Below are 8,890 nucleotides of genomic sequence, written 5' to 3' on the forward strand. Positions count from 1 at the left end.
TTAGTCGATGAAAGAAATGCATCGTTGTTTTTTCAGAATTTGTAGTACATATAAGGAAATAAATAATTTATATTGAAATATACAACTTACAATGTAAGTGTTATTGGTAGCGTTTGAACCGTTTGCCTAGAGATGTCGCTTCGTTATTCTACTTGGAATCGTACCTTCCAGAAACATTTAAATGTCATTGTTTTTGTAAATAGAACGTATCAATGTTAATAAGGAGGAAGTAATAATAATATCGATATACTTTTTTTAAGAAATGTTTATATTACAAAATATATTTCTGTATTTTCATGTTTTCACCTTACCCTAATACTGTTAGTAAATTCATTTTATATTAACGCTGGTGGTATTTAATATTAACAGACTTTAAACATTAATAGGAATCACGCTTGCTGTTTCTTCCTTTTACAGCAATAATTCAACGAATCTTTCTTTTGCGTTGTACAACTGTAAAATGTATAAAATATTTGAATAAATGTTGAGTACAAAATTAAACTAATTATTTGCAATTTTACCTTTTCTTTCTGCTATGATTTCTTTCCGTTTTTCTTTAAATGTAGTAGGTAAATTTTCTAACATACTTTCAATAAAATTATCAAGAACTATGGACCTATTCATGGATGCCACTGGTGCTCTGCAGACAGGGCATTCTTTTTTCTTTTTATTCCATGTATGAATACAATGATGACAGAATGTGTGCATGCAATTTAATGTTGTTGCTTTTACAAATAACTCTGAGCATATGCTACAAGTTAACTGTTCATCCATTATATTGGTAACTTTATCGATTACAGTTTCTTTCTCCTCTGTGTCTACAGTAATTTGAGTTGGAAGTGTTAGGTCTATTGTGTCTAAAATAATTGCTGTATCATTTACAATTTCTAAAAATATACAGCTATCATTGGCATCAGAAGGGCCTGCAACTGCAAATAAAAATTTAATGTATGGCATGTTACTTAATCATTTAATGCTTTCAACAATAACATAAATGATAATACCATTAGCCTGTGGTATTTCAACTTTAGCTTCTTTTTCTTTCAAAGCTTTTTCTGTTTCTTTTAACTTCTCTTCCAAAAATGTTTTTTCATTTAACAACTGAGCCTGTATATTTTTCTCTTCTTTAACTCTATTTTCCATAACACTTTTCCATTCAGCTTGTTGCTCTTCCCTCCACTTTTCCATCTGTTCCCTCATTTTCATTTCTAATGTCTCTTTCTCCTGTTTGCTCACATTCAATGCTTCTTGCCATTTTTGTCTTTCACTATCTAATCTTTCCTCGAATTGCACTCTTTCATTTTCTAATTTTTCTAATAATTCAGCATACATTTGGTGCAAATGTTGCTCTTGAATGTTACCTTTCTCTATATTACTTTCTAGTATTACAATTTGTTTTTTCAGATCATCTGTATTTTCTCTTGCAACACATTGCTGCTTTAAAAGCTGCTCCAATTGTTGCTTCAATACATCTTGTTCTTTTTGCTTTGTTTGTAACTTATCTTTGAGGACTCTCTTCTGACATTCCTGACTCTCCGCAAATGTTTTTTGCTCTATAAGTACATTATCAAATATTTGTACATCTAATCTAGGTTTTTTTGTTCTATGCTCTTCTTTGGGAACAAGAGTGAACGTGTATCTGAATCGGTCACACGAACTAAATTGTATAATATCCCCATGAATGATTCTTTGGCTTACTCCCGACGTAAGAGGTACATCATTGATAAATGTAGTCGAGGAACTTATATCTTTAATAGTCCATTCCTCGTTCCCTTCGCATCTTAAGATACAGTGCCTCCTGGATATCATAGTATCCAAAATAATCTCATCATTGTCTCTCCCACGACCTATTCTGAACTATTAAAGATTACAAATTTCATTAATAATGGGCGCAGAAGAACGGTAAGACGTTACGTTACAGAGATTTTATTCTGTACCTCATTTTTATCAATACGAATGTCATGAGGAGCACAACCCTGTTTATCAAGCCTTACTAAAATCGGCTCCAGCGATTGCGTGTCGGAATCGTCTAATGTTACCCTCTTTTCTCCCTTTGAATTTTCCATCATTCAAAGCCTCGCTAGTATAAATAAATGGTTTAAGGATAATCATCAAACGACGTACTTTTCTATCTCTTATGTAAGCTTATTGAACTTTACAAAGATATATGATAGTGACAAATAAAATTGAAATGAACAAGCGACAAATTCTCGCGTGGATTCCTTGTCAACAAGGAAGTAGAAAAGCCGCGAATCGGATGTCCGGTGGCGACATCTTGCAGCAATCTATATATCTAAAATAACAATTGCTTCAAATAACTGCATTATCGTCAGTTAAAAATAATTACCAACAGTAATTAATATCACCAGCCAGAACATGTCTACACTGTTTTATCATACATGTTCTAGAAACCACCTACATTATCTACACGTGCAAGTGTCGCAATCTATTTTTTATCAGTTCTGAACGTAACCATCATTCATCAATTAAAAGATTTCGTGTGAAAGCATTTGATTGCATCCACAGTCAAATTAAATTCCCACATTCTACATTCACTTCTACTACTCTCCAGTAGTAAAAAATTCACTGGTTTTATTATCAGTATTTCAAACGTAATAGAATTCTCAATGAACCCAGAGAACGCATGCAATTACCGCATGAATCCATTAATGCCAACTGGAACGACTACATTGTAATTCCTATTAATAATTACAAGAGTGTACTGTTCCGAGATTTCCCTTCCGAATCAATGGTCTCTAGCCGCAAAAATACACTGTTCCAACTGCCCGATTCCTCGGAAGAGGAACAGAATCTCCTGTTTGATCGTGGATGACTCGGAAACAGAAGGATGACTGTACGAAAGGAGAAAAAGAACTCGGGCAGAGCGTAAACGTATCCGTTTGTGCAGCAGGTAGAATTTTTTCGAAGATCGCCGCCGGCGACGGAAAGGGCTTAAACACCTGGCGCGTGCGGTCAGACCGAGGAGGAATTCCAATGAACGAATCCACGTTCGCAAATATTCTCGCGCGGTGAATAACACTGAAAGTATTCGCATGATAAGCGAGTGATAAACTATTTCACTCAATAATCCTAACGTCCAATCTGTACGTTTACCCCGTCTCCTAAGTTCAAATATTTTACATGAAAAATGGACTGTAGGTATTAACTCAAGTAAACATTGAATACGAAAGGTAAGCTAATGTTCGTCTCGGATCGACGTTGTACAGAACGTTAGAGTCTGTTCGCGGAGATAGCCGGTGCGCCGAGATCGGGGCCTCTCGCGGCCGCAAGATTCTGTTCCTCGGAGCCTCCCACGAGGTGAAACACGCCGTTAAATCCCCTCCCGAAGGAGGAGGAACGGCCCAATCAGAGGTTCGCTTTGTGTTCCCGCGTCGCGACCTTAAAGCCCTAGCGTCGTCAGCAATCGCTTCTGGGATCGCCAGGCCCCGGCGGTCGCCATATTGTCAGTGTGCACGATTTTCACGGGAATCGCCGCCGCTCCGTTCGCCGACGGACGTTCTGGTACCGGTCCCGAATCCGACCCGCGGGGTGCGATCCTCTGGGTGACTCGCTGGACGTCGAGGTTCGGTCGTCGACGAGGATGATGTAGCGCGCGAGGTACAAGTGGGAAGGTATCGACGAACGGGACCGTTGCGCTTCTCCCTGGACATCGAGGGGAGCCGATCGTCGTCCGGGGAACGCTTCGGCGATCTAATCGGTTTACAATCGGATACGAGCCGCGTGAAAGTCTCCGGTGGTGCGGTGCGGTCACGGACGACGAGGTTTCACTGGAATGCCCCACTCAGTGTTACGGCACTGAGGCTTGTGAAATGCGGTGGCGGCGGCGGTGGCCCAGCAGCAGGAGCAGCAGCAGCAACAGCAGCAGCAGCGAGAAAAACGGGGGACCCGGCTGAGCGCATTCGCTCTCGGGAGTGCAATATCGCTGGTATCGTCGGCATTCCGCGAGGGGACCTACGCAGAAGTTGGATGAGAACGTTTGGGCCAGTCGGATATGCGCCAGAGCCTCTGTTCCCGGTCGCGGAACTATGCTCGCACGCGTCCACGATCACGACCGTCGCCGCTGACAGATGGAACGCGAGCATACCACGCGATCGCTCGGTGGCCAGCCGTGACGCGAGGACGACGACTCTTTAATCCCGCGGCGAAGCCAAGGCTGTTCGGCGGCTATCGCCGGGGAACTCGTTCGACGCGAGAGTTCAACGGTAAAAGAGCTGTCACGGCGTCCGGCACGTCGAGCAGGCCGTCTCGAAGTTTTACAAGGGTGCGCCGGAACGTGATCTACTATAACGATCCTATGACGAGTCGACGGGAGTTCGTAACAGTGTGACCCGTCGGTTCGCGCTGGTAGACAATGGTGCATCGACGATCGCATGGTGTGAGTTAACGATCGCGCGACAATCGCGTAGGGATCATGCGAAGTGCGTTAACCAGATACGGCTTCGGTATAAAGGGAACGCACGGCGAGAGACGTTCAATCGTGTACAGTAGTTCGAACTGCGTCGCAGGGCCCGTTCGTCGATAAGGTAAGGCTCGTGGCTCGGCGAGGCAGCCGCTTTCAGACGGGGCCCGACTCTCTTAAGTGGTAAATCTGATCTCGGGGAACAGAGAGAAAGAGAAGGAAAGAGAAAGAGAGAGAGAGAGAGAGAGAGAGAGAGTGAGGGACCGCACAGTGACCCAGATCTTAGCGGGTCGAGTGAGACAAGCCGGGCAACGAAGAAGCTACGGTGGTGGACTTTCTGAAATGGGACACGGCGCTGCCTGGAGCTAAATTAGCCGCGATGTCCAATAAGAGTAAGTCCCAGCCGCAGCAGCAGCCGCAGCAACAGCAGCAGCAGCAGCAGCAGCATCATCATCCGTCGCACGTGACCAAGTCAGCGGCAGTGGAGCAAGTGCCGCCGCGATACCAGCCGCCGCCGCAGCCGACGATCGGCATCCTCAAGAATCATCCTCACTTCGGCACCGGCCCTTCCGCCTCGACCGCCGTGTCGGCCGGCGTTCAAGGTCCGCCGGTGGCCTTGAGCCATCATCAGGCGACGCAGCAGCGACCGGTCCCCCAGCAGAAGGATGCGCAGGGCAAGTACTCGCCGCGGATAGAGCACCGACATCATCCTCAAGGCGGTAATGCCGCCCTGACAGCAGCCGTCTCGAAAACCAGCCAGCCGCAACACGGTTACCTTCAGGCCAAGGTCGGCCAAGGTCAGTACTTGCCGCCTAACGGTCAGTATCCTCCCACGGTAAACACTGCACAAACGCCGCCGATCAGACAGAGGATCACCGACGACGAGTTCCTCCGACTCGGACCCGTGGAGATGCTCAAGTTCGTCCGCAAGACAGAGACCGACATCGCGAGGCTCGCAGCCGAGCAGAACCGACAGATACAGAGCTTGGTGAGTCCCGTCGGAATTTTCTAATCGGAACACCTGGAAATCGGTCGGGTCGTTAGTCTCGGGGAAATTCCGCGGTGAAAAGTGGAAGAGAGGAGATAAAGGTGAAAGCTCGTCGCTCTGCGTTACCGAGATCTAGTTAACCGCGTAAGAAAGGAACGTTTCGAACGGCTGTAGGACAGGAGGAGATGTTCCTTTCATTCTTCCTCGTTCGGACAGCGAGAAAACGCCGTCGCGAATCTTGAGCACGTCACACGGAAGTTTTTCGGGGTTCTTCTAGGTCACGCGGGTTGATCCCACCATCGTAACTCCAGCCAGTCACGCACACGTGTGGGCCTGACCGCGAATGATCCCGACGACAATCGGATTCTCTTCGAACCGGCGATCGCCGATCGTGGAATTATATACCGTCGGGGAATACGGGTTTCTCTGTAAAGAAGGAGTACATCTGAGATCCTTCCGTCACGTGAATTCGAGAATGTTCTTAACAAACACGTTACGTACGAGGAGGTTGCAGTTATCTCGAATCGCTCACTTGCCGGACACGTGCGCGACAGGTTTCAGCTAATCGGACGATCGGATTCGTGACCAGATAATATGAGCTTCGATTAGGACTGGCACGTACACTTTCGATGCTGCGTGTCGTTTTATTAGGTCATTTTATTAGAGGCATCGTTGTTTACCTTAGTCCGTCTAGGAGTGAGAAAGAAATGCTTGTTAAATGGTTCGGCGTTCGAATCGAGATATGAACAGGGAAATCCGTTTGTCCTCAGCTGAGCGAGCTGCGAGCGTTGAAGGAGGCGAACCAAAGATTAAGCGACGACAACCAGGAGCTGCGCGATCTTTGTTGCTTTCTGGACGACGATCGCCAGAAAGGACGAAAATTGGCGAGGGAATGGCAGAGGTTCGGGAGGTACACCGCGAGCGTGATGCGTCAGGAGGTCTCCGCCTATCAGAATAAGTTACGTCAACTGGACAATAAACAGCAGGAATTGATCAAGGACAATCTGGAGCTGAAGGAGCTCTGTCTTTACCTGGACGAGGAACGGGGAGGTGGCCAAAGGGACGACGGGGATGGCTCGAGTTCGAGCACCAACGCCGAGGAAACTGCCCCTCCGAGACCTAGGCACGCGTCCACCTTTAACGGTAATGATAATGATAATGATAATGATAATTCACATGGTAATTTGCCTAGAAGTAACAAATGATGTAATTGAGGACACATTGAAAATGGAAAGGTAAAGAAAGAGAAATCGTTTATCACGTTGACGACCAAAGGGAATTAGTTCATTGAACCCTTTGCACTCGAGAGATGACTGTCACCATTTGATTTCATACAGTAAAACTATAAAATTTGATATTTAATATTATACTCCGTATAATGCAGCAATTTGAGAAATATTGAAATAAAATAGCTTTGTTCCTCGGTGTACGTGTGATTTCTCTTCGAGTTAGTTTCATAAAATGTTGTCTTTATCTCATCAGAAAATGTTAAAATATTTCTATAAATGATGCTGCCTAACGTGGTGACATTCTAGACGAACGTGCAATTCAATTGAATGATACAATATTTGATTGCTTCCATTTGCTCAACGAAATCGTACAGTATTCAACGTGTTAACCCTTTGAAATCTAGACGACGCCATTTAAACAAACTAATGAGGAAACATACGTCAGTTAAGAAACAAAGAAATTTTATAGAAATATTTCACATGCTGCATTATACAGAACTTAACCCTTTGAACTCTGTAGGCTCCAATATTGCACCAGTTATATTAAATATTTTAATGAATCTTAAAGAAACTACCCTAAAATTATCAGATTTTCCACATATCCAAATTTTGTACTAACAAGGAAAATAAATCGAAGAAATGTTATAGCATTAATTTTCGCTAGGAATACTATAAAAATTGCAGTTGCTGATTACAAAACAAGCTGGAGTGCTAAGGGTTAATACTACACATAACACTTTGGAATTTTGTTACATGAAATTGAACGGTGACCGAGGGTCACCCCTCGAGTGCAAAGGGTTAAACGAGCCGAGGAAGAATTATAAGAGAGAACCTCAACGTAACTTTGTTCGTAGATCAAACGATGCAGTACGTGAGGAGTTTGGAGCAACGAGTGAAGCAACTGGAGGAGGACAAGAGTGTCCTGCAGGCGCGGGCGCAGGGATGGGAGGTGGCTCCTGGGGAGATTTGGGAGAATCCAAATAGTCCTGGCGAGAATCCTCATCTCGGAGGTCGTCCGGAAGCGGTGGTGCGAGCTCTTCAGGTTCTCGAGGTCAGGGAGCAGCTTGAAAGAGAAGGCGGCCACGACGGGGAGAAAGCCTTAGTCAGAGAGATGTGTAACGTTAGTCTTTCTAATTGCTTTTGTTAATTCCAACGCTGAATGACGCAAGAGCGCGCGCCGATAATCGTTACGGTTTGCTTCCAGGTTGTCTGGCGAAAGTTGGAGGAAGGTCCGCAAACAAGGCACTGAAGACTGTACTATAATCACGATCCGGTCGAGTCGTAACGCGAAAACGTTGTTACGCGACCCGCTCGCTCGGGTAGCGTATCTAATAAGTATTACATAGTCGTTAATTTGCGAATGTTATGAATTTCATAGATTTTATACGCATGTACCTACAGAATAGTTCGATCTAAGAGAGTCAAGCGTGTCGAGTTTCACAATATTTATATAAAGAATACCGTAGCATCGTTAGATCCTCCGTAGGAGCTGTTAACAAACTTTATTTTTTATTACGAGCCAGTATCGTTTAATTTCGCAACACCATGCCCACAAGCCCCATCCTGACGCGGACCCGCGTTCGGACTCCTAGAACGTAAGAGAGAGAGAGAGAGAGAGAAAGAGAGAGAGAGAGCAAGGGTACACGGAACCGTCGCCGCGTATCTGAGAATGCAATCCGAAGTATCATCGCACCTATGAAATAATAATGCGCGGAGTTTACGCTATATACCTTTATCCACAGAAAAAGGGTCTCGGTTTTGTATACTGATTCGGCCTCTATTTTTAGCGTGTCAAAGAACCTTTTTTCAGCGTTCGCTTTTCCAGTGGCCTACATTTCCGGGGACTCGGTTCACGAAATCATTTCGTTTACAGTCGGTTTGATACGGGGCCGTGTAACGTATAAATAATTCGCGACACGGCTCGCGTCGAACGAGATTTTTAAACGATCGATGCGTGGCATTTAAATTTCGTTGAATAAACGAAACAGCTTAATATATATAATAATTCCAGTCAAAAGAGGCGACTGTCAAGAGACGATCGAAATTGCGTTCGAACGTACAATCCCCGACCGTCGAATCGGTCGGCTAAGCACACGCGTGTTTCTAGCAGATCCCAAATAAGTGCATCATTGTAATGCTCGCCGACGATGCATCCGCAGATGTTCGCGGATGCGTTCGTCGCCGAGTTTGCGCCGACCCGGAGGAAAAGCGAAGGTGGGGATCGCGTCCGGTCGCGCTTCTGTCCGGAGGGAG

At 45.1% G+C, this 8,890-nt stretch overlaps 2 protein-coding genes across 3 annotated transcripts; one reads left to right on the forward strand and one right to left on the reverse strand.

The window, feature by feature from the left end:
• Window positions 1-264: 264 nt before the first annotated feature.
• LOC116425583 (uncharacterized) lies at window positions 265-2,241 on the reverse strand. Its single transcript, XM_031973518.2, has 4 exons — window positions 1,938-2,241; window positions 1,005-1,857; window positions 522-929; window positions 265-453 (listed from the first exon to the last, which is right to left on the reverse strand). Exons 1-4 carry the CDS (start codon window positions 2,067-2,069, stop codon window positions 425-427), a joined length of 1,422 nt encoding a protein of 473 aa, XP_031829378.1. The 5' UTR covers window positions 2,070-2,241; the 3' UTR covers window positions 265-424.
• Window positions 2,242-3,266: 1,025 nt separating this feature from the next.
• Window positions 3,267-8,192, forward strand: Ccdc85 (coiled-coil domain-containing protein 85). 2 transcript variants are annotated; one of them, XM_031973494.2, is made up of 4 exons: window positions 3,267-5,408; window positions 6,179-6,551; window positions 7,492-7,752; window positions 7,842-8,192. In XM_031973494.2, exons 1-4 carry the CDS (start codon window positions 4,800-4,802, stop codon window positions 7,898-7,900), a joined length of 1,302 nt encoding a protein of 433 aa, XP_031829354.1. In that variant the 5' UTR covers window positions 3,267-4,799; the 3' UTR covers window positions 7,901-8,192. The 2 variants fall into 2 exon arrangements, with proteins under 2 accessions (XP_031829354.1, XP_031829355.1); XM_031973495.2 differs by having other exon boundaries at window positions 7,492-7,757; window positions 7,842-8,167.
• Window positions 8,193-8,890: the final 698 nt, after the last annotated feature.

Source organism: Nomia melanderi, chromosome 9 (genome assembly GCF_051020985.1).
Source record: "Nomia melanderi isolate GNS246 chromosome 9, iyNomMela1, whole genome shotgun sequence".
Taxonomy (NCBI): Eukaryota; Metazoa; Arthropoda; class Insecta; order Hymenoptera; family Halictidae; genus Nomia; species Nomia melanderi.